We start from the raw sequence: 26,505 nt of genomic DNA on the forward strand, positions 1-26,505 counted from the left end.
AGACAACTGCACAAATATGGCCTTCATGGAAGAGTCATAAGAAGAAAACCTCTCCTGCGTCCTCACCATAAAATTCAGTGTCAGCAGTATGCAAATGAACATCTAAACAAGCCTGATGCATTTTGGAAACAAGTCCTGTGGACAGATGAGGTTAAAATACAACTATTTGGCCATAATGATCAAAAGGTATGTGTGGAGAAAAACGGGCACAGAATTTAAAGAAAAGAATATCTTGCCAACTATTAAGCTTGGGGGTGGATCAACCATGCTTTGGGGTTGTGTTGCAGCCAATAGCACGGTGAACATTTCATGGGTAGAGGAAAGAATGGATTCAATGAAATTTCAACAAATTCTTGATGCAAACAACACCATCTGTAAAAGAGTGGAAGTTAAAACTAGGATGGCTTCTACAAAAGGATAATGATTAGTAATGAGTGAATGTGCTCAAATAATGTTTGCGAGTCCCTGCGGCTGCATAATTCGAGGCTGTTAGACAGCCACAACACATGCGGGGATTGCCTAACAGCAGCAAAACATGCAGCCGCAGGAACTCAACATATTATTTGAGCACATTCACGCGTCACTAATAATGAGCCTAAACACATGTCAAAAGCCACTAACGCAAAGTCACAAGCTGAAGGTTTTACAATGGCCCTCACAGTCCCCTGATCTGAACATCATGGAAAATCTGTGTTTAGACCTCAAAATAGCAGAGGATGCAAGACGACCCAGGAATCTCAGAGAACTGGAAGAATTCTCCAAGGAAGAATGGATGAAATTCCCTCAAGTAAGAATTGAAAGTCTCTTGCCTGGCTACAAAAAGCATTTACAAGCTGTGATACTTTCAAGAGGGGGTGCTACTAGGCACTAACCATACAGGACGCCCAAACTTTTGTATTAGTCAATTTTCCTTTTTTTACATTTTAAAATGTACAAAAATGACTACATAAAGCTGTAACACCAGAATGTTTCTGAGAATGTAAGAGCTTGGGCACCGCTGGTCAAAATTACTCTTATTGTGAACAGTTAAGCAATTTTGACTAGTGGTGCCCAAACTTTTACATTCTGGGGGTATTCCGTGAATTTACCAAAGCATATGACATAATAAATAGTGACGAGCGAGTGTACTCCTTGCTCGGGTTTTCCCGTGCACGCTCGGGTGGTCTCCGAGTATTTGTTAGTGTTAGGAGATTCAGTTTTCATCGCCTCAGCTGGATGATTTACAGCTACTAGCCAGGCTGAGTACATGTGGGGGTTGCCTGGTTGCTAGGGAATCCCCACATGTATTCAAGCTGTCTAGTAGCTGTAAATCATTCAGCTGCGGCGATGAAAACTGAATCTCCAAACACTAACAAATACTCGGAGACCACCCGAGCAACGAGTATACTCGTTCATCACTAATTATAAAGCTTCTCAGGCTGAAATGTGCCATGGCAATTATAGCTTTATGTAGTTGCTATTTGAGCAGTTCCCATGTTTCTTTTTATGGTATGTTGCCCTCTAGTGAATGTGCTGGGGGATTTCCACTGTGGATTTGTGGGTGGAAAAGCCACAGCATATTAATGTACCATCGAAGTGGCTGAAATTATATAGATTCTGTACAAAAAAATCCAGTGTCTACAGCCATGGCGCAGATTTTCACCTTGAAGCTGCCTTTCCCATTTCAAGGACTGTCTCCCTACACTTCACACTATATCAATGGGTACAAGTAATGGCGATTCTTGGTCTGGACATGTGGGTTGTGCACAGTCTGCAGGACACAAGGAAATCACGTGCACGCCAGCAAATAGGCCTAAGGGAACCAAGCTGTGCGAGCCCTGTGTACACACTGGGAGCAGATCCAAGGAGGAAACACACTCCCATCAGTTATATAATAAGGACAAGCTAATGAGAAAAACACTACAAGACTAAAGTGACAGCTCCAGCTGCTGCTGAACCTCAGAGTACACATCTAAGATGCTGCAGAGCCTCTTTTACAGCACAAGGGACACTTCACAGGGACCTGTATTATGTGGCATAATAAATATATATATATATATATATATATATATATATATATATATATATATATATATATATATATATATATATATATATTTGTCTAAGGGGTACTTCCGTCTTTCTGTCCGCAACTTCCGTAACGGAAATCCTGCGTCGCTGATTGGTCTCGCCAGCTGCTTGTCATGGCTGCCGCGACCAATCAGCAACGGGCACAGTCCGATTAGCCCCTCCCTACTCCCCTGCAGTCAGTGCCTGGTGCCCGCATACTCCCCTCCAGTCACCGCTAACACAGGGTTAATGCCAGTGGTAACGGATCGCATTATGCCGCAGGTAACACTCCGTTATCGCTGCTATTAACCCTGTGTGTCCCCAACTTTTTACTATTGATGCTGCCTATGAAGCATCAAGAGTAAAAAGATGTAATGTTAAAAATAATTAAAAAAAACCTGTTGTTATTCTCACCCTCCGTAGTCCGCCCAGGCGCGCGCGGCTGCTGCCATCTTCCGTTCCCAGAGATGCATTGCGAAATTACCCAGAAGACTTGGCGGTCTCGCGAGACCGCTAAGTCATGTGGGTAATTTCGCAATGCATCCTGGGAACAGAAGATGGCGGCAGCCGCGCGCGCTCATCGTCAGAGCTTCACTGGATCCCGGCGGGTGAGTATTAACTATTTTTTATTTTAATTATTTTTTTAAACTGGGATATGGTGCCCACACTGCTATATACTACATGGGCTGTGTTATATACTACGTGGGCTGTGTTATATACTGCGTGGGCTGTGCTATATACTGCGTGGCAAGTGTTATATACTGCGTGGCTGCTATATACTGCGTGGGCTGTGTTATATAGTACGTGGGCTGTGTTATATACTGTTTGGGCTGTGTTATATACTGCGTGGCCACTGTTATATATTGTGTGGCCTGTATTAACACATTGGGTATTCTACAATATGTATGTATGAATGTATATATCAGCCACATAGTGTATATAGCACAGTCCACGTAGTATTAGTCTGCTATATAACTACATGGCTCCTATGTACTACATGGCCTGTGCTATATACATACATATTCTAGAATACCCGATGCGTTAGAATCGGGCCACCATTATATATATATATATATATATATATATATATATATATATATATATATATATATATATATATATATATATATATATATATATATATATACACACACACATACATACATATATATACACATATACACACACACACACACACACACACACACACACACACACACATATACATATACACACACACACATATACATATATACACATACATACATAATTTTTTTTCACTGCATGGTAGATTATATTCCATATAGCGGTCACTAGAACAGATTCATGAACTCACCAGACCAGCGAGGGCTACCAGGGAAATCTGAACCTGGGTCATGTTTCCATTCTCAAAGAGGTCATTGGCTTCGAAGATGTCATGTGGCTTCATCCCATAATCCTGTATGGCTTTGATGAAGTTTCCGATGTTCTCCAGCTGCAGAAAACCAGATCAGGCAATAAGCCTCCAACATCCCATATACAACCCCCGTACAGAATGCGGATCGGCGGGAGACATGGGGGTCCACGCTTACCTTGTGCCAGTTTATTTTGGCTTCATTAATTTTCTTCACTGCTCCTGGGTTCAGCTTATTAATGAGGCTGTAGGAGGGAGAAAGAACAGTTTACAGAGAGGCCGAGCCGCTCATACACCGACATTACCGGGGTCGTCCAGTGTCCAATGACGATACAGTACAATCATCACTTAAGCCCGTGTTGCTGTTTTGTTGTATATTTTTCCCGCAAGGATTAGTTGCGGAAAATGTGCAGTGTTTTAGAAGATATATATTTTTTTAAATCTGCAAGTATTGGGCCAGATTCATCAAGATCGGCGTTGGCCATGTGGGTCTTGAAGAGGGGCGTGCTGGAGTCAGACGCTCCCGATTTAGGAGGAGGTGCAGGAATCTGGAGCGTCTGACGAGTGTCGAGCGCCTTCGTGCCCTACGAGAAATCTCGCTCCACTGGAGTCCAAGGGACTGGGAGAGATTTCTGGGGTAGAGAACGTCATGAATTAGCCAATCTGTGACCCATGGACAGGACAACCACTGCGTAATGGGGTCTGCAGCATTACACACATCCACACTTACTATTAGCTGCCACCAATTCTTTTTCCAGTATTATAATCAGATAAGCAATATGTAAGGTGGGCCACACTCTGCCATCCCCAATACAGCACCTCGGTCTCAGTGCTACTGTTAGCGAGGTAGCCAAGTTTCCCACCTTCTTCAGTCACCAGCACAGCTGACGCTTTTGTACCATGTAAGAACACCGGGATTACCACCCCTGCTCCAGGCCCCGAGGACCCCACAGTATAGCTGGGCTCTGGGGTGTACGGTACTTACTGGCACAGAATGACACCGTCCCGCAGTCCGACTTGGAAATTTTCACTGATTCTCATCCCGGTGACCTCTTCTATCCATAGCCGCAGCTCATCTTCTACTTGAGGGTCATATTTCTGGGCAATCTGCATAAGAAGAGATGAAGAACACCCAAAAGTGAGAAGCCAACATGGATCCTCCATACTATAGGATCTACATACATCATGCTGCTACTACTGAGGCCTAGATCCTGGTGACCGCTACCCTGTTATTCTCCACACTTCAACCAAGTGCAGTAGTTAAAGGGGTATTCCCATCTCCAAGTTCCTATCCCAGTATGTAGTAGGTGTAACAAGAATATTCACAAATACCCCCAATTAGAAATGTAGGATAGGTTTTTTCATTCACTAGGTCTTCCTTCATGTGCAGGCATTGCAGGACCTTAGGTATCAATGGGTACGTCCACTGATGAAGTGACGGCTATCGGCTAGTGGTCGTAACCATGGATACATAAGGTCCTGCAATGCCTGCACATGAGGAGAGACATAGCAAATCAGAAAAACTAGACTACATTTCTAATTGGAGGGATTTGCTAACATTATTATCCCATCTACTACATATTGGGATAGGATCTTGGAGATAGGAATACCCCTTTAGGCTCCTGCCGTGTTCGCCATCAATTAACAGAAGTCCCAACACATACAGGAACCCAATGAAAAAAGCCGATCACTGACTACAAAGGCGCCCGTTAGATAGTGGTTGTCCGACAGCCATTTCTGCCGACTTCCCATACGGCCAACCAAGTTTTCATGCGTTCTCTGTAGGGAGCCTGGAGTAAGGCTTTGCCAGACAAATTTGGTAGTGACTTGCCACCTAGGGGAACAATAGGATCAGGACGGCCCCACACACATTAAACGATTGGACGGCCCCCACAAAAATTGGCGGTTTGGATATTAATCTAATGTCCATGAGGGCCACTAGTGATACTACACTATATCACAGTAGCATATGAGCTATAGTCATCAGCCGGACTGTGTAACAGGCAGAGAATAGAGGGGCCACATCATGCTCGTAAGGCAGATTTTAGGTAAAGGGAAAAATCTAAGTATTTTGGGCAACATAAGGGGGCCAGCATGCAGCCGATTAATTGCAGGAAAGATCAGACCAACAGCTCGGCTGAGCCTGCACAGTACATTGCTTTATTAATGCATAATTAGTAGTGATGAGCAAACGTGTTCTGATAAGGTGTTATCCGAGCATGCTCAGGGGCTAACCAAATGTCTTCGGTGTGCTCGAAAAATATGTTTGAGCCCCCGCCGCTGCAAACAGACAATCCCTGCATGTGTTGCAGCTGTCAAACAGGAGCGAAATATGCAGCCACAGGGACAAGAACATATATTTGAGCACACAGAAAACAATCGGTTAGCACATTAGCATGCTCAGATAACACCTTATCCAAGCACGTTTGCTTATCACTTAATTAGTAAAATCAGACGAGCTGCCAGAGGCCATTACTTATCCAGAAAGCTAAACACAACGGATCAAGCTGCTGCGACTGATCTATGTAGCAACAAAAGACACTTTATAATACAAAGTAAAACAACGAGAAGTCACATTACAAGGATGCAAGATCTTCCAGGCGCCGACTCCACAGCGCATGTGACGCCTGCCTTCAGTATTTCAGCATTAGTTGATGCCATCATTGTTTTCTATACTCTAGACACACGGGGTAGACCGCCTTTCCAATGCAATATTACTCAGGAAATATCCGGTAACCATATAATAGCGGTATCAGGTGCGCCAGGACACGACCATGCCAGTACACACAACACACAGAGGTTGGGAAAGAGCAGAAAAAGAAACGGCCGTTCTCAAAATCAACCAGTTACACATCATCGCTTGATTACTTATAACCTACAATGTTATTTGTTAGAAGAAAAATAATCCCGCTCTCTCATACACAGTATCCGCCATTACTACCTCTTGTGGTCGCATTCCACAGTCCCACTGCTCTAACTGGAAAGAACCCTTTTCTAATTAAATGCCAGAATTGCCTCCATAATTAATTTTCCCTGGTCCTTCCTAAAAACATTGGAAATAATAAATCACGTGCCAGTCCTTTGAATTGACCACACATGTATTTATACATAAAAAAAATTATGTTAAATAAAAACACTGATCCAGTTGAAATAAGTTGTCCAGCTAACAAAAAAATTATGTGTCTGTGTTATGTTCTAACTGATGATTACAGGACTTGTGACCAGAACACCCAGGTCCTTCTCCTGCTCTAAACTTCAATTTAATGTATAAGCAGCAATAATGATAACGCCGGCCATGATGCGTTTCTTTACTTTTGTCAATATTAAACCATTGGCCATGTTTTCGCCCATGCACACATCTCATCTAGACCATTCATTAATATCATATACGGTAATTAACTGCATTTATATGATCCCACCACGCTGTGTGCCATCAGTGAGCACCGACACTTTACAAAGCTCGGAAGATCTTCAGAATCAATGTAACCACCACAGATCACTGGCCGGCAGCGAACACAGCACTTTGGCCCATTTACTGTAGGGTTTACCCTCCGCTCACAAGGGATGCAGAGACACGCATGTAGCAAGGCTCGGTAAAGGGTAGATATTGACTTTCAGGATTACTACCCCCAATACATGGTACTAGAGTTCTAGTCTTCCAGATTTAATTTCCCAGAGAAGCACTGCTTGACTTAAGACTTATGCCAGCCCAGCACTCTCCACAAGAAGAAATATTCCCCTATTGACCCCCTATCGGAGTCAGATCTCAAGCTTTGCACTGATGAGGGGGCAAGCCCATGTCTGCAAATGGGGTCTTTTGTTGGCTTTTTATCTGAAGTTATGAGACGAGGCTTGTTAAAGGGACGATATTGGCTTTTAGCACTGCTACATCCAATAGGTGGCGCTAGACTTCTAGTTGTCTTCCTCTTTGAAGAGGATATTTGCATATGAAGGAAAGCACAAATAACAGTCACACATCAAGTGTCTATTAATCTGCCAATTGTCTCTTCAGAGAGGACGAGGACTAGAACTCTAGTGCCACCTATTGGAAGGAGCAATCCTAACAGTCAATGACGAGCCTTTAACGAGCCTTGTCACATGACTTAGGGTAAGAGCCAAACCAGAATCTCAGGTGTGCATTCTGCCAAATACACACAAAACCAAGTCCAAAACTATAGCTGTGACTTGTCTTCATGTAAAGCCCCTTTTAAAGGGAATCTGTCCACAAGTTTTTGCCATGTAATCTGACAGCAGCATGATGTCAGGACAGATACCCTTATTCCGGTGATGTATCACTTAGTTTACTGGGTGCAGCACTTGTGATAGTCACAGTTTTCTCTGCTGCAGCTCTAGCAGAGCTCAGAATGCTGAGCTCCGTATAACCCCGTTCACACCACCGATTGGCAGCTTTTTGTATACACTGTGCATTGATAGAAAGCTGCTAATTGTGAGCCCTCGCGGGCAGGGTCCTCTCTCCTCCTGTACCAGTTATGTCTTGTATTGTTTAAGAATATTGTACTTGTTTTTAGTATGTATACCCCTCCTCACATGTAAAGCGCCATGGAATAAATGGCGCTATAACAATAATAATAATAAAGTGGTGGGGGAGAGGCTGGACCAGGAGGAATGTGACACCTAGTCCTGTAAGGGATAATCTCCAGCTGATAAATCACTGATTTTACTAAAACAGCAAAACATAGCCCAGTAAAAGGGACACATTCCTGGAATCAGGATCTCTGCCCCTACATCATGCTGCTCTCGGATTGCATAATAAAAACCTGGTAACAGATTCCCTTTAAAGATGCCAGTAGAAAAATCTCAGGAAAATGACTAAATAGCATAGTAGCAAATAATGAAAAGTTCCACAAACAATAGAGAAATAAAATTAAAAAGCCAAAAAGGTATTGCATCTCTAAGTGACACATACAATGTTCCTGTGAGGTTATTCTCAGTAAGGATTTGTCAGCATAAAACACTGAACGTGTCCTGAAAGGGTTAATAAGCCATCAGAGGCGTCTTCCACACAATCTGTTTCAAGGACATGGAAAAATCAGCGACTCATCGAAAAGACCATTTTATTTTTTGTATGAAGCAACCAAAATGAAAAGTTTCACATGAGCTAAGAGACGAAAAATCTGCTTCAGATTTCACCGCCAGCGCTGGCCACACGCCAAACCTTATAAAATGTTCCTCCGCGGTTCCACGGCTGGGAAGTTCAGAAGCTCTCCATAAAAGGCTGCGTCCCCGTATGTAAGCAGCGTCCACGGTCAGAGCCCCCTCGGCCCCGAGCCCGCACAGGTCACCGGAATTAAACATTACATCTACGTCAATATTCCATGAGCTTTGCCAGCAGCTGACTGAACCGTTACCAAAAATCACAAATGCCTGACAAGAGGATTTGGGTTCATGGAGCTAAAAAGTAAAAACGAAGAACCTCAAAGAGAATCTGTCAGGAGAATTCCACCCCTCAAAGGCTTTCAAAAACAAGTCCAGAAATATCTTAACATGGCCAGTCCGATACTGAGAAATCAGCATTTGAATTGCTATGCAAAAGGAGGTAGAGGATCTATTTGTAGATCTGAAGCCTCTGTCAGTCCAGCTCTATTCCCAGGGCTGCCTCCTCCTGCTTGAGTGAAGGCTCTTTTGCCCAAGATCACAAAGCATAGAAGCGGTCAGTGAAGCAGCAGTAGGTGGTGGCGCTACGGGGAAAAGAGCTGGAGTGACAGAGGCTACTGATCTACAAATGAATCTTCTGCTTCCTTTGCATAGTTACTGAGAAATCGGCTTTTGAGTGGATATGCAAAGGAAGCAGAAGATTCATTTGTAGATCAGTAGCCTCTGTCACTCCAGCTCTTTTCCCTGCAGCACCGCCACCTACTGCTGCTTCACTGACCGCTTCTATGCTTTGTGATCTTGGGCAAAAGAGCCTTCACTCAAGCAGGAGGCGGCAGCCCTGGGAATAGAGCTGGACTGACAGAGGCTTCAGATCTACAAATGGATCCTCTACCTCCTTTTGCATAGCAATTCAAATGCTGATTTCTCAGTAACAGACTGGCCATGTAAAGATATTGATGGATTGGTCTTGGTCAGCAGAATTCTACCCCAAGCCCAGCAATATCTTTACTGACAAATCTGCTTTTGAGTTGATAGGCAGCAGATTCATTTATAGATAGGAAGGCTCTGTCACTCCAGCTCTATTACCACCTCCTGTTGCTTCACTGACAGCCTCTGTGCTGTGTCATCTAAGGAAAAAGAGCGGTCACTCAAGCAGGAGGAAGCTGCGCTGGGAATAGAGCTGGAGTGACAGAGGCTTCAGATCAAAAATAGCTCTTCAGCCTTATTTGCAAATCAATTCAAATGCCGATTTCTCTATAATGATGGAACAGACTGGACATGTAAAGATATTGCTGGACTTTTCTTTGAAATCGCTACATATGCATATACATAGTTTGGGGAGGGTGAAATCCTGATGACAGATTTCCTTTAATGGATTTCACATTCAAGACCAAGAATATACCTTACAGGTCACACAGGCAAATGCTTTATCATGTGCTGCTTCATAAAGGAAAATTCTATGGAAAAAAAAAAAAAAAGTTTCCATCTGAATGCTCATGGGATACCTGCCGAACCACATTCTTCCATCAGCAGCCTGCTCTCAGAGTTTCACAGAGAGATTTTAGTCTATAGAGAGGACTCACATTGGGTTCCCATTCAGATGAAGACTTAATTCTAAGAGGAATGGCAGTGTTAGGTCCTGGTAAAAGAAACGCCTTACCGTGGTTACCAGGTACACATGAATTGGCCAATTTTTGCACTGAACTTTCTCAGTTTTTCATATTTCTAGTGCAGTAATGGAATTCAAATTACATATTTGTATGCTATGGCGCTACAGAGTGCTGCCTTTTTTGCTTATTTGCTCTCACAGAGTGACAAACGTCTTGGTTTCGTTCAGTACTGGGTTTTATGCGATGATATGAAGGGCAAGTCCAATATTACCACATTAGGGGGATCTCCATGTAGCTGACTGTAGAATTAATTAAAAATGGAATCTTATCAAATGTGTAGTGATCCAGAATGTCCAGTACGGGAAAAGGGGGGGGGGGGGGAATCCATTTTACTCCCTCTCTAAACAAAAGAGATGATCAAATGCCGATTTGAGATAAAGGCTTGCGGGATTTTCCCAAGGCAACGGGTAATATTTTGCACGTACAGCGTCCTCTGATGATATCAACTCCGGTTATAGACTTTGTATTTCGCAGAATTTGATCATTGTTGAAACATTAACTTTCTTCTTATGAAACTGGCGCTGGGCAGTAAGCTACAGAACGGGATTTCCATGCCAAGACCCACCAGTGACTAAGGAAGACAACGCTGTAGAATAGGTTTGGCGCTAGACAGTGTCACAACTTTAAGCTCCTGGGTCCCTATGCTAAAATTACAATGAGGTAAACCAGGGCCACCATCAGGGCATTACTGCCCTTACTGGCGTATGGGGTGCGATGAGCAGAGGGGGCCGGCAGAGGGTCCCCTCTCTTCTGCTCACCGGGCCCCAGCAGTAGGATTCTGCCGGCTCAGTAACTGCCCATGCGTCGAACGGGCAGTTAAAATTTGTTGCCATGTGGGAGATTCCCACCACAACTATCACAGGGGGTCTTTAATAGTAGTGGACTTTTAGTAAGGTCTTACAGGGACGTTTTGGAACCCCAAAACTCCAGCAACGGGCTGTAAGATTGGTGGACTATTCAGGGGTAGGAAAGTGACCGCACACATCAATCGCTTTATGTAAATGATGTAATTTCTTTGTATACATATATTGTGTCATGTGAAGTGTGGACTATGTCCTGCGGTATTTAGTGTGTATTGTGATATGGTAAGGTATAAATTATATAGAGTAAGACATAGGTTAGATTTTAGGACAAAAGGTAGTGACCGTAGGGCAAGATAGATTTTGGTAAGCATTATGCATAATGTAATGTAATGTAATGCATAACGTTTATGAAGGAGATCTGTGAGCTACAGATGTAGTGAAAGTTCGGGATTAGCCCATAGTGGGAGGGGAAGCGCCAACAAGAAGGGACTGCTTCCCGACAGGCAGTCAGATAGGAAAGTACAGTAACCAAGGTCAAGTTAAGTTGCAGTGGGCCGATAGTGGACACAAGAATCTATCGTTCGGGGCAGTAGGAGCCAATAAAACTTCAGAATGGAAGCGAAAAATTAGAGAGACGACTTGCAAAAAGTAGAATTTAAACTAGCGACATGAGAAACACACCAAGAGAAATGCTTGTTAATATGTCTGACATGTCACGAAAACCAAGATGAAGGAAGTACTGGTATGTTTGAGCTGTCGAGGTCCCACAGGAACAAGACGCAAATTCACACTCGAGCTCATAACCATAAAAAAAAAAATCCTGTAAATATGTGAAATACAACTTGTATTTAGAAATTATTCACTTAAAAGCCACCAACCAATGAGAACCCGCCCAAAGCAGCACAAATTTGATAAGCCCATGTCCACACAATTTACTGTTAAAAATCACGTGACCGCTCCTGGACTGTGATTGTGCTGGAGAGTCATGTTGTCACATGAGTGATGAAAGATTGGAAAGAGGGCAATGTTTGTAAAGCAAGTCAATTATAACAAAGCTAGTCGGGACAGACAAGAAAAGTTGGAACTCCAAAGTGAGACACCACCACCCCCAAGTCACATCATAACACCATTAATTCAAGCCACAGACCATCTCGTCCCCTATATGCTGGACGTTCTCTATAGTCAGGACCAGCGTTAGGGGCAGGCAGACCAGGCAGCTGCCTAGGGCCACCTCTCCTCTAAGGGGCCCCCAGCCAGTGGCCGCTATAGGGCCCCCGAGTAAGAGGGGCCTGGCACCGCCCCCTCACTGCATTACACATTCAACTTATCGGCATCATAGATGCCGATAAAGTTGAAAGCAGTGATGGAGGAGAGAGCATCATGTAATGCTCCCTTTCCCATCACTCCCTCTCTGCCTGTGACTCAGCGTGTTTCAGCAGTGGAGCTGGTGAGATGCTCTGCAGAAGTCAGAGCAGCAGGGGAGGAAGGAGGAGAGATAAAAATTGTGTGTGTGTGTTGCAGGAGAGTGGGAGGGACTGCACTATACTGAGTGGGGGGCTGCACTATACTGTGTGTGTGGGGGGGGCTGCATTATACTGTGTATGTTGGGTTGCATTATACACTGGGGGGGCTACATTATAGTCTACAAATGACCATGGGGAATGCATTATACCATCTGTACCAATCATTCTTCCTCAGGTGGGGTAAGGTTAGGTACACACAGTCAGTAAACGCTGCGGGTTGGACATTGCGTACTTTTACAGTGGCCAGATGTTACAGCATAGTGGATGGGACTTTGAGAAATTCCATGTCCATTATGCATGCACAGATGCCCGCAGTCCACCCGTGGAAACGGACATGCGGCGCGTCTTTCCAGACCGCAGCATGTCAATTTATCTTGGTCTCCGCAAGATAAATGTCACCCGTACAAGGTATTGGACTCGGTGAATCCACACGGTTCAATGAACACATGCAGATTCACCAGCGTCAATAACCAGCAGCGGACACGTGCTGCGTCCAAAGTGCTGCCAATTACTGGACGTGTGCACATACCCTAAAGAGGCCCGGAAAAAAGTGACGGACGACTTCAATATTGTTGATTGCGCTCGTTTAGCGGCCTGAACTTAGCGCTTGTAAATACAACAGAAATGTTTCTGTCTGATGGTGTAATACGTGAGCATTTGGGACCCCACTTTAAACTTTTGCCCAGGGCCCAACTTTGTCTATAGTATAAAAGATGCTACCAACCTATCCCACCCAGCTAGGAGATGGAATGCAGTATACCAAGCCAGCAACAAATGTGTTCCCGAGCTTCGGGGGAATCTGGAATTTATGGCTCCCCACCCAAACAAATGATATTATCAAATATCTCCCTCTGCATTCCCTCCATATGTTCGGCTCATTTTAGGATCTCAAATATACATTTCATAACGGAAAGTAAAACCACAAACAAATGTAACATTACTCCTTTCTAATAACTTGCCCAACCTCAGTCTGGAGGATTTGACTGCTGGTTTCACGCAGTATATAAAAACTTATCAGAATACTTCTCTCCAAACAAGTAACATACACAAATTCTGTAAAAACTACTATCCTCTATAGTTCTTTAAGGAAAGCTTCACTTTTTTTTTTTTTTTTTTTTTTTTTTTTTAAGGCCAGTGGGTGGGACTACTCAATGATTGACAGTCTTGTCTGTATGACTGTCAGTTATCTCTGCACGCACAATCACTAGTAGGACCGCCCACTGGACACATTTATACGGAATTCAAGTATTTGAATTAACAAACCTATATATCATTCTGCTCAGCTTCTGCTCTCCACCTTGCTATCCACAGATCAGACTGCATGTTTAGCATGGAAGGTTCCCTTTAAAAGGGGTATTCTCATCTCAAACATTTATTCCATTTAGGGCAGAGACAGACTGCCATATTTCTCGAGCGAGAATTGCATCGCTCTGCACGGACTGGCCTGGCACCCCTTCAGACCTGAGCAAGACAGCGTGATGGATTACTATGCAGCCGTCAAGCTCAGGTCAGGAGAGCCGACAGCCAGTACATGGTTTACAATACGATTCTCGCACGAGAAATACGGCAGTCTGTCTCTGCCCTTACACAGACAGAAGCACATCTCAGTGGTGGGACCTGCATCAGGCTACAGATCAAGACCCATCCTCATTCATTTACAGATTTCCAAAAACCATCCATCAATCCTGCTGGATGATTTTTAGAACTTTTAACGAACTTATGCGAGAGAAAGAGGGGCGCGTGCCGCCACATATGCACGGACTGAACAGAGGTACAACACAGCACCCAGCTGTCCAGACAAATGCGAGTCCCAATGATGAGACAAGTATCCATTAGACATTTATCATATACGCCAACAGTGTTTCAGATGGGAATACCTCTTGAACAGTAGCGTAGCTACCGAGGGGGGCAGAGGGGGCCCCCATCACCCCGGGCCCCACACTCTAAGGGGGCCCACCTGGAGCTACGCTACTGTAATTATCAGCAGAGCAGGGAGAATCGATCTCCCTGCACTGCGGCCCGGCCCCTATGGGGCCCCTGAGCAGACGGGGGGGCCGGTGCCAGCAGTGGGCCCCCGCACATCATCACAGGTTCAGCTGTATCGGCTGGATGTATACAGCTGACCGCATTGATGAGAAGCATTATGCTCCCTCTCTCATCATCCCTCTGTCAGCGTCTAACGTCACCAATGCTTATAGGGGTTGCGATGACGTCACTGCTCGGCACCCGTGGTCCGGAGATGTGTGGGTCCTCAGAAGCGGAGGGCTGCCTTACACTACAGGGTCTGCCTATGGGGTGGGGCTGCCTTGTGCTACAGAGTCTGCCTGTGGGGTGCTGTCTTGTGCTATAGAGTCTGCCTATGGGATGCTGCCTTATACTACAGTCTGCCTATTGGGGCTGCCTTATACTATAGAGTCTGCTTATGGGGGTTGTCTTATACTACAGAGTCTGCCTATGGGGGCTGCCTTATACTATACAGAGTCTACCTATGTGGTGCTGCCTTATGCTATAGTCTGCCTATGGAGGCTGCCTTGTGCTATAGAGTCTGCCTATGGAGGCTGCCTTGTGCTATAGAGTCTGCCTATGGGGCTGCATTATACAATATAGAGTAGGCCTATGGGGAGTGCATTATGCTATATGGAGGCATATGAGGAGTGCATTATACTATATTGAGGACTATCTGGTGCATTATACTATGTGGAGGCTGTCTAGGGGCCATCATACAGTGTGGATATTACAGTGACGGGGCCATCATACAGTGTTGGAGCCATCAAACAGTTTGGGGGCTACTAAGGGGTCAGTATACTGTGTGGGTGGTACTTTACAGTGAGGGGGCATTATACTGTGTATAAGAGAGCATCATACTGTGTATAGGGGAGCTGTACAGGGGGGAGACTCGGGACATTATTAAATGTAAAGTGGGTACTTATTGTTATAGGGGAACGCCGGTTACTGTGACTATCAAAGGGGCACACAGAGGGCAATATTACTTTCTAGGGGGCAAAATATGGGCACTGTTTTCTAGGGCTCTTGCACCCGGTATTACTGTATTATAGAGGGTTGCTTTAGAATTTACAGGGCACAGAGAACCACAGAGTAGGTGCAGTAATAGGGACACATACGGCAGCAGCAGCTCAGTATTGGGGTATCAGCAGGATGAGGAGTTTGTGCAGGTTGGGAATAGATGGTGATGGGGCTGGAATATGAGAAGTGAAATGTGTCTTTGTTGTATTCTCTGCAGCAGAGTCCTGGATGGAAGAAGTTGTCATGTCGGTCTGGGCCAGATGGAAAAGACGGGAAAAGTGAATAATTCCATCAGAAAGAACGTCAGCGGTAAGTCGTTATCGGTAACTGTGCTGTGATCTCTTATATGTTCTGTAGGACTGGTATCTACCACTGACCATATGGCGGTAATATCTATGTTGGTCGTTATATCTTCAGTAACATCGCGGTCATCTGCTGAGGTTCTCCTCCAGTATGAGGGTGCGTCACTCAGCTGTAACCAAGGTTACCTGGTTAGGGGCCCACTCAGAAGGTTCACCCCCTGAACCGAAACCCTAGCTACACCTCTGCTCTTAAATAATTCTGTTCAAGGAGCCCTAACAGGATAAGAAATATATCTGGGTCACCACAAATGAAAACTTGCAAGATGGAGACCGTAGCAGGAAAGAGACTAGGGAAAGTTGGACGTCTTGTTGTGGGAAATATCCAGGCACCTAGTCGTATGAGAACACCATAACTTCTCGTTACGAGGAGAACAATAACCTAATGGAAGCATCTGCCCCTTTTCGGCTGAGCCTGCAATCTGCCAGGACGTGTAGGACATCACAGGCTGCAATCTGATCTGTCCTCCATGTACAGGGGAGGACTCCTCCTTTGTGCCGCTTCACATACAATCGTCTTAATTCAGTTTGCAGCCAATTATACCGCTATAAATCTCCTTAATACAAAAGATAAGTCCAAAACGTTTAGCTAAATATCCCGAAATCTCTCTGCTTAACAGGCGCTGCCATGAGAAAGAGGCCGAGCCGGGGATTAGGTCTCACACAATAACACTGCACGTAGCAGCTGTGGAGAAGGCTGTGGCAGAGAGCACCCGAGGCCTCAGACCGCCATGTCCAAGGGGCAGCCATGGAGGGGCTTGGTTCTCACCCCCCCACAGGGTCAGTTATTACTTTTCAGGCAATTTCATTTATTTTGGGATTTAGTACTAGTGTTGTAGCCTCTAGCAAGGCCTAGATGTTAGTTACAGAGCCAGTGATTGGTAATACAGTTCATGCCCCCGAAAGCATAATAATAAATTATATATATATATATATATATATATATATATATATATATATATATATATATATATATATATATATATATATATATATATATATATATATATATATATATATATATATATATATATATATATATATATGGACAATGCCCAACTAGCAACTCCAGCATTACCATTAGGGCTCCTACTCACTTGCGCAAGACTCTGATGAGTTTCACACGGCAATACCCCGGCACTGTACCTGGCACAGAGGAGTGGAGTGTGCGGCTGCATGTATTCCTATGCAGCCGCACGCTCCGATCTGAGTGCCGGGTGCAGAGCTGGGTTTTAAACATGCGACACTCATCCGAGTTGCTCACAAGTGAGTAGGATCCCTTACAGGAGGTCTACAGTGTGAGCAATGTCGTACTGCGAGACCTTTAGAAATAAAGGAGCATGGGGAGATGGATGGGGTGGGGGGGCATATTCAATTGTGACAGCTCTCAATTTTGCAAGAGGGTTCCTAACTGCTGTCGTAAAGTGCCATGAAAAAGTATATGGAAAGAATGTTCCCAAACAAGATCCAAATTTTATCAACCAGATTAGAGAGTCATATAGGGGTAGATGTAGCACCAACTATTAGCACGAACCTCTGGATGGCAGGTTGTACGACCATAAAACAGGATGATTAGGTTATCACCCATTACTGCTAGTCAGATTTTCCACCAGTATAGCCAGTTATGGAAAGTAAAGTTATGGGATCAGCTGGACCACAGCTGGGTCATGTCTGTAGGTTAGACCACCCACCTTCCCCCTTATTTATGACAAGTAGACAACTTTAATGCAGTTCATTGATAAATGACCCGACTGAAAAACACAGATGATTTCCGCCATCCTCCAGTCCTGAGACCCACATTATATATTAATAAAAGATGCAGGTAAAAAAAAATATATAATATTATGTATTTGCCCAGCAGACCAGGGAAGATCTCATCATCTGTCTCATGGACATTCACTGCATAAAAGAGACCTTACCGTTATTTGATTTTCAGAAAAATTTGAGGTGTTTGGGGAAAAAAAAAAAAAAAAAAAAAAAACCATAAACAAGTGGCACAAAGATCAGAACCAGAAATTCCAGTTCACACAGCACGAGGCTCCGTAACGTCACCTAGAAGAAGGCAACGTATCCGAATGGAGAAATACAGGAGGATATTAGAGAAGAAAAAAAGGGTCTACAGTCAGGAGATTAAGAGGGGGAGACCACCCAGAACTGATCTGCTGGAGGTTTTATTGTGGAAATGCTGCAGATTTCACCCATTGTATTACAAACGATGGAATCGGTGATCAGAATCCACAGTATAAATAGACAAGCGCTGATAAAAGTAATGTGCCATCACAAAATTACCTGTTTATATCAGGTCATGGTGTTGCAGGTATTAAAAAAAGAAAAAAGGGGTTGGCTTTTCTTTTTTTCATATTGTAAGCTTTAGCAAAAAGTAAATAAAAAGCAATAATTTAATTTTCCCATTGTTCACATCGCTCTTCATGAGGAGATGGCCTGGAGTGTGATTAGAGTTGCACCCCTCTTTGTGAATGAGGAACACCCCTGGTAAGTGGTGTACACCTGTGTGCGCCTCGCCACAAATATTCTAGCCCCCTGAAGGAGTAAGATTTCTGGGGTAGCGAGCGAGGTCCACACTGCCAAAAGTACCAATACCTGGTTTACAAACAACAGTATCACTGTGCTTGATTGGCAGCAAACTCATCTGACCTTAACCCCATAGAGAACCTATGGAGTATTGTCAAGAGGAAGATGAGACACCAGACCCAACAATGCAGATGAGCTGAAGGCTGCTATCAAAGCAACCTGGGCTTCCATAACCCCTCAGCAGTGCCACAGGCTGATCGCCTCCATGCCTCGCTGCATTTTTGCATCAATTACTGCATCAGGAGCCCCGACCAAGTATTGAGTGCATTTACTGAACATACATTTCAGTAGGCCTACATTCCAGATTTTAAACTCATTTTTCAAGCTGGTGTTATAAAGTCTTCAAATTTACTGAGAAAATGACTTTTGGGTTTTCATTGACTGTAAGCCATAATCATCAACATTAACAGAAATAACCACTTGAAATAGATCACTCCGTCTGTAATGACTCTATATAATATACTAAACTTTCTGTATTCAAGAACTGAAATAAACTTTTTGATATTCTAATTTTGTGAGATGCACTTGTATGTTAGTGATTACCTATAGTTAATTTTCAATCTGCATCTTCGTTCATTTACTGAGACCCCCTGATATGCAACTTGCCGCCTGATTCAGGTTTCAGATATTTCACTTATGGGATTGCCTCTCCCAGTAATATAGGCTGGATGGAGGTCTGTATCTATTCAGAGTACTGGATCTCCTCACTTGCTTTCAGGTATCAGTTCCAGTACTGTAATTTGCTCTCCACGTTCTTTCCTTGTCTAGAACCTGTTTTGGAGCTCTCTGAAATACTGTTTCCTGTCCGCTACATTTCGGTGTAGAACGCCCTCCCTCCTGCTATCACTAACCCTGAGAGACAGGAGGGGGGAGAGCAGAGAAGCCATCAGGAGACGGAGCTCTGAGGGATTTGTAACATTTCTGCAGAGCACTCCGCTAGATACAGGATTTACAGTTTCTGCGATAAAATGGATTTATTTATTTTTTAAGACGATTTAGAAAGTGGCTCAACTTTGTATATGTGCAAAAAAAAGAAATTCTGTCCGAAGGATAATGGATAAAGGTCCAGAATAATCCCAGCCCCCATCATCGGCACCATCTCATATCTCCAGTGCTGGGAACCTTAGATTTGTATCAGCCATAACAGCTTTCGGTCTAGTGGCACTTTAAATACCAAAGACCACCTTCTATACCACGGACAGGAGACCCTCCGCACACAATGACATCTAGATTGAGCACGGTCTGGACAGCTGGTTGCCACCAGTGAAGATGAACTTGCCTCCTGGAATTTTTCCAGCACAGCTGAGGGTTTTCTATTGCTGAACCGGTTTCTTTGCCTTCCTTATTGGACATGTGGTCTAACTTTAAATGGAAAGCTCATTGTCTTCTTAACCCCCCTCAGGGAAAACACGTTTCTAAGAACACAGACTCCAGAAATGAAAAGATGAAGTGAGAACACAACATTCCAGGTATCCGTCTGCTTAAAAACTAACTCTCGTTTTCATTTCATAAATCAATCACTCGCAAATTAGCTTATTTTCATAATGTGTCTTATTAGATAAATTATTTCTTCTATTGGATTCAATCCGGGGATAAAATCTATATTCACTGAAGAAAGATTTCCTCCAGGAAATGGCAGCTGATGCTTTTAAAAGTCTATGGAGGAGGTTGACAGACAGTCTGCTATAAGGCTACGTTCACATTTGCGTTGTGCGCCGCAGCGTCGGCGCCGCAACGCACAACGCAAACAAACGCAGCAAAACGCATGCACAACGCATGCACAACGCTGCGTTTTGCGCCGCATGCGTCCTTTTTTTCATTGATTTTGGACGCAGCAAAAATGCAACTTGCTGCGTCCTCTGCGCCCGGACGCGGGCGCCGCAGGGACGCATGCGGCGCAAAACGCAAGTGCGACGCATGTCCATGCGCCCCCATGTTAAATATAGGGGCGCATGACGCATGCGGCGACGCTGCGGCGCCCGACCGCAAATGTGAACGTAGCCTAAGTTCTACTGAAACGACAGTTACAATTCTCCATAGAATTTATGAGCACCAACTGTCATCTCTGTAATGGGAAAATCTGTGTTCACTGAAGACAAAGGTTTCCTGCGAATTGATCAGTTCAGGATTAAAAAAAAGAAGCAGATTTCTCTGGTGATATGTTACTAAGTTTCTTATTCTCTCAATTTAAGGAATAAAAATGAAAATGGCGGTTGCTCTTTACATCTGCAACGTTACCCCAAAAGTCATTCTATAGATCAGTGTTCCACAACAGGTCATGTTTTCAGGATTTCCTTAGTATTGCCCAGGTGATGGAATTATCACCTGTGCAATACTAAGGAAATCCTGAAAACATGACCTGTTGGTGGCTCTTGAGGACCGGAGTTGGGGAACACTGCTATAGATGCTTGGAACCCACAGACGTTCCTGTTCCTGTGAGCACCTGGTTCAGACATGGATCATTTTTCAGCGTGTATTCTCCAAATCCATTCTTCTGTATGTTCTAGAAAGTCTTCAAAACCACATCCACACAAACATCATCGCAGTCTCACAGCTACAGGGCACCATCTTGTTTAGGGTCTTCATCAAGCCAAGGTCCAGAAGGAATAAGATGCCAATCCTGGCTTTTCTAGAACTTTTTGACCATCGCTGTCCTCAGAACAGATGCAGACTAGTAGTTCCCCAGAGACCCCATTAAGGAGAGCCTTTCCCCACTCCTGGATTTTGTTTTAGCAAACACTCGTACTCATCATAAAACAATAACTCTCGTATCTCGGCATTGTGCTGATCCTCTGTTGTTCCCATTAGACATTTATCAATAAACTGGAAGTCATTATTACCCCTTAAAGGGGCGTGTCCCTACACGCTAACACAAGCAGCCTCGATTGTGCAGTGTCAGTGGGCAAGAACACCGTCCCAACTGGTAACTCAGTTATCAATGAATTTATTAATTTCTAGGGTGAATAACAAACAGCTCAAGAGGTAATAGAAGAGATTATATAAGGGGGATGAAAATAATTATCTCCTAGAACAGACGACATGTCGATGCAGAATGCAGCAGTCCACTGAGATGTTACAATAAGACCAAAAAAAACAAAACAAAACAAAACATACTTGGTTTAATTGACAAGTACAAAGATTATGACATCTAAACATTTCAAAAAAAGTTAGAAAACTTTAGGATTGTCCCTTCTAGGATAAAATGTGAACCCTGCATCCAATCAGTGGCCTTAGGACCCATATAATGCCCCCAATGAATAGGGATTCGGTCAGACCAGTGGGAAATAAATACAGCAGAGGATCCATTCTATTTATTTATTTATTTACAATATTTATTTTTAAATCTTTTTCACACTGCTGTGTGAGCGAATCCTCGGAAGAAGGACATCACTAAAGCATATGATCTCTGGCCCCCAGGGACGTCAGTCATTTCCACAGTGCATGTATCAGCTCAGTCCATTTAAAGGGATATTGTGAAACCTGGTTGATGGCACCGACATCCGGGATACAAGAAAGTATTAGATTCCTAAAACCCCTGATACATTACAATGTTCCCCAGAAGGAGCGGACTCAACATCTTGCAGAGAGAAAAAAAAAAAAAACGCATTAAAGAATGTGCAAAAATAGAAGTAACTGGGGGCTAATGTAACTAAAACGTGCCGCTGATGCCCCAGCTTTATAGGTTATTTCCTATGTATACTTAAAAGTTCTCACCCAGACCATCTTCACATGTACAGTAGTAATCTGCCTCGAGATGACAAAAATGGAAATAAAAAGATTCCAGTACAGGATCCAGTCTTTTGAATGCTGATGGAAAGGCCCTAAAATGTCTTTGGTTTGTTTGAAATCCAGCTATGAAATCGATTTTTATTACGGTAAGTCTGCACAACTTTTTTGCTTGTAAAAATTAAAAAACAAAAACAAAACAAAACACATAGCAACCAGATCCTTCTTTTTTTTACATTGAAGTCTATGGGAAACAGATCATAACAGATGATTATGATGACTGACAATCATCTGTTACATCATCCATTAACAGATCCATTTTTTTTTTATTATTTATTTATTATTTTAATTTTTTTTTTAAGCGCTGCACATGCCCAGGACATGAAGTGTTTAGAGACCTTAATAAAGACAAATCTAATGCAAACAGGAACAAATACAGAAACCACAGCGTGCATCTGCTTTCTCAGTTTATTATACATCTAGTTTGTATTTTGTTTGTGTTATTTAACTACGGGATCCGTTAAAAACTGATGACTGCGCATGTGAATAGAGTCTAAAAGAAGAGTTGTGTCGGCTCCTAGAAAAACGTATATTTACTCTAAAAGTGATAAAATAATCAAAATAGGATCAATCCGTTTCCGTCAGTAGCAGAGGCCTGTAACCAGCACCAGTGAGAACAGACACATAATGGACTGCTGCTGAGACATTGGATTCCATCCCCTGAAACATGAGAAATCCCAGAAAAGGATTTAATTGTGTTCAATACATGCAGAAGAAAGATCACGCTGCATAGGGGCAATGGCCCAGCATTGCAAGCAGGCGCCCCACCCCCGCTCCTTAATGACCCCTTCCTGACAAGCTGTTACTAGGTCTGTCCTGACATTTATTATGCTTATCAAATTATGGAAAATCTGATTAATAACCAACACCGTCACAGAACTGCTTCCATGGAGGTTGTCAGCTGGTTTACATACCGGCCAAACCTATCAAATCTACAGTAATGTCTCCAGCTCCCCTATACCAAGAGACATTCAGGAGACTAGGAAAGCTGGGTGACCACATCAGTGATGTCTGATAAGGATTGTCACCCAGATTACGGAACAGAACAAGACTTTTCAGATCGGACACAATATATTTCAAAGTATCAGAAAAATCTGATGCAAAGTTTACGGAGATTGTGCTACATTGTAACTTTTGCAGCTGAAAGTGCCCAACAAGAAGGTATCATCTTATTCATGCAGATTTTTGCAGCTTTCTACATGAAATCTGCCTCCCGTACAAGGAAATTTATGGCGCTGATTTTTGGGGCCAATCCTGATACAGATCCACAGCAGAAATATAAAATATAAATATAAACTATGAATTCCTTGTGTGATCATGTGAGCGAACTGATCCACACTGGAAAAATAGAATTGTTTATCCCCGAGAGGTTGTCAGAAATGAGCTGAGGCCATGTAGCCCCTGCAGACAATCCAATAGATTTACTAATTAAAGGGAAGTGGATACAAAGTATCAAAACTGATGGAACACTAGGCGACCGATCCAATCTCAACTTTCCAAAGGGGAGATGTCAGCCGATATCGGATTGGCGGCCAGGAGCTTTACACTTTTGATGTTTTTCTATTATTGTAGAAGGACGGGAAAGTATGGACGCCCCTGATCTAGATGTTCGCACCATGGAAAAAAGAGGAAAAAAAAGGGAACAAGTTTTTCCGTCATGGTTTCTGCCCATCTGCAGCGATAACGGACAGAGCTGGAGAAAATGGCCGTGTGTCTTGGAGGAGCTGAAGGGGTTATTGAAATGTGAAAACCAGCAGCAGCGGTGGTGGAGTCTTTGTGCTTCTGCTGCTTGGCTGGAGATGCTGGAAACAGACAATGAGTATTCTGTGTGCGGAGCCCACTCCACTGCATGGTTCCCCTGCCCAGAAGCCATGAGGTAATGCCCCTGGAATGTGATGGGGGAAGGGGCGTGCGAGGGGGAATCAGAAGGGAGGGGTTTGGTTTGTTTTTTTTCGTTTTCTCTCCTTAAAATTTTCCCAGACTATGAGGCAAAGCGAATTATCACCCAGCAACACCTTCGCCCTCTACAGAGAGGAGACATAGGAAGGTGCGCCTCCATCAACGGCCGGGGCGCCTCCATCACTGACCCCTCCATCTTCATCACTGGTCGGTTCGTGCACCTCCATCACTGGCCCCTCCATCATTGGTCAGTGCACCTCCATCACTGACCGCTGCGCCTCCATCGCCGACCGCTGCGCCACCATCACTGGCCCCTCCATCATTAGTCAGTGCGCCTCCATCATTGGTTAGTGCGCCTCCATCATTGGTTAGTGCGCCTCCATCATTGGTTAGTGCGCCTCCATCATTGGTTAGTGCGCCTCCATCATTGGTCAGTGCGCCTCCATCATTGGTCAGTGCGCCTCCATCATTGGTCAGTGCGCCTCCATCACCGACCGATGCACCTCCATCACTGACCGCTGCGCCTCCATCATTGGTTAGTGCGCCTCCATCACTGGCCCCTCCATCATTGGTCAGTGCGCCTCCATCACCGACCGATGCACCTCCATCACTGACCGCTGCGCCTCCATCATTGGTTAGTGCGCCTCCATCATTGGTCAGTGCGCCTCCATCACCGACCGATGCACCTCCATCACTGACCGCTGCGCCTCCATCATTGGTTAGTGCGCCTCCATCACTGGCCCCTCCTTCATTGGTCAGTGCGCCTCCATCACCGACCGATGCGCCTCCATCATTGGTCAGTGCGCCTCCATCACTGACCGCTGCACCTCCATCATTGGTCAGTGCGCCTCCATCACTGACCGCTGCGCCTCCATCATTGGTTAGTGCGCCTCCATCATTGGTCAGTGCACCTCCATCACCAACCGATGCACCTCCATCACTGACCGCTGCGCCTCCATCACTGGCCCCTCCATCACCGACCGATGCGCCTCCATCACTGGCCCCTCCATCATTGGTCAGTGCGCCGCCATCACCGACCCCTCCGCTGATGGACCACAGCTGCCGACTCCACATAAACCCCCTCAGCCCGTCCCCAGTGTCCGTCCTTCCCACATACAGGCAGTCACAGTCTCGCTGACATTAGAGCACAGAGGTGACGGGACAGATCAGCCCCGAGGGCCCCGACCTGCGGGACACATTCACCAGCTCTCATGTCGCGGCATCTCCTGCAGGATTCCAACAGAGAAAGGACGAGGAACTGTAAAAAGTTGGGGGGAAAAAACTTTTCTCTCTGCACCAACTGGAAGAGATTTCCATAAAATGAGAAACCCCCTAAGGTCTGATGAGAACTGTCCGCACTACGTCAGGGCACAGAAGTCACAAAGTGACACAGGAAGCCGCAGGGAATCCGCAGGGGAGATGCCACAAATATACATGAGAGGAGACTGCGGCCTCGTCTGATGGAAACTAAGTGCCCAATGTGACAATGACCAGTGTGAGCGGCTCCTAGAGGAAACATCACACATGTCACTGGTTGCGGCAGCAGAACCGCTAATGCTCGGGGTCCGGCAGCTGCGGGGTGGGACGTCCCAGGGAGGAGGAGGAGGCCGCTTACTGCACGGACCCAGCGGCACTACTACTCCCAACACGCTCACAGGACGCCCCCAGTCCGGGGTAACGGTCCGGAACTCACCTTGTTCTTCACCTCCGCGGACAGCCCGTACGCCGGTCCCCTGTTGAAGTTGGCCATTTCTCCGCCCTGTCCTCTGTCGCACGCGGCTCCGGTCACTGATCTCCTGCGGCGGCTCCGACACTGAACCGGCGCGAACAGAACCTTCTAGCGTCTGCTCCCCACAAGGGATCGCGAGGGGGCGTGTCCTCCACCAGAGGGGGCGTGTCCTCCACCAAAAGGGGGCGGAGTGACCCTTCTGTTTACAGGGATGAAGCGCCTCGGCCAATGAGAACCCAGCGCTGTTGTACGAAGGCGGGGAATAAAGTGAAAGCGCTCTCTGATTGGTTGTCGCCTCCAAGAGCTTGCTGGATTGTTTGTCTGGATGCGACTTTCCCATCGTTAACCCTTCCTGCCCCGGAAGAGAGTGTGGATTTCAGCTTGAGGCTGAAGAACCAGCTGCGCCCTGAATACTGAGCCATGGCTCATTCACTGATTTACCGTTTCATCGGGTTTTCTCAGCTGATAACAAAATATAAAACATCAAAGTTTCCCCCAGATTTTCTTCCTCACTTGTCATCCGCATACAGTCCGTTTTTTACAACAGCTATTAACTATTTACA

At 44.8% G+C, this 26,505-nt stretch overlaps 1 protein-coding gene across 1 annotated transcript in view; it reads right to left on the reverse strand.

Annotated features, from left to right (window-relative positions):
* CNN3 (calponin 3) overlaps nt 1-26,115 on the reverse strand; it is a 31,635-nt gene extending 5,520 nt beyond the window's left edge. The window contains exons 1-4 of the mRNA XM_077276563.1: nt 25,907-26,115; nt 4,428-4,549; nt 3,621-3,687; nt 3,386-3,523 (exon numbers count right to left, since the gene is read on the reverse strand). Coding sequence (XP_077132678.1) covers nt 3,386-3,523; nt 3,621-3,687; nt 4,428-4,549; nt 25,907-25,963 — 384 coding nt within the window. The 5' untranslated portion in view covers nt 25,964-26,115. The remainder of the gene's footprint in view (nt 1-3,385; nt 3,524-3,620; nt 3,688-4,427; nt 4,550-25,906) is intronic.
* Nucleotides 26,116-26,505: the final 390 nt, after the last annotated feature.

The sequence above is a fragment of the Ranitomeya variabilis genome, chromosome 8 (genome assembly GCF_051348905.1).
Source record: "Ranitomeya variabilis isolate aRanVar5 chromosome 8, aRanVar5.hap1, whole genome shotgun sequence".
Lineage (NCBI taxonomy): Eukaryota > Metazoa > Chordata > Amphibia > Anura > Dendrobatidae > Ranitomeya > Ranitomeya variabilis.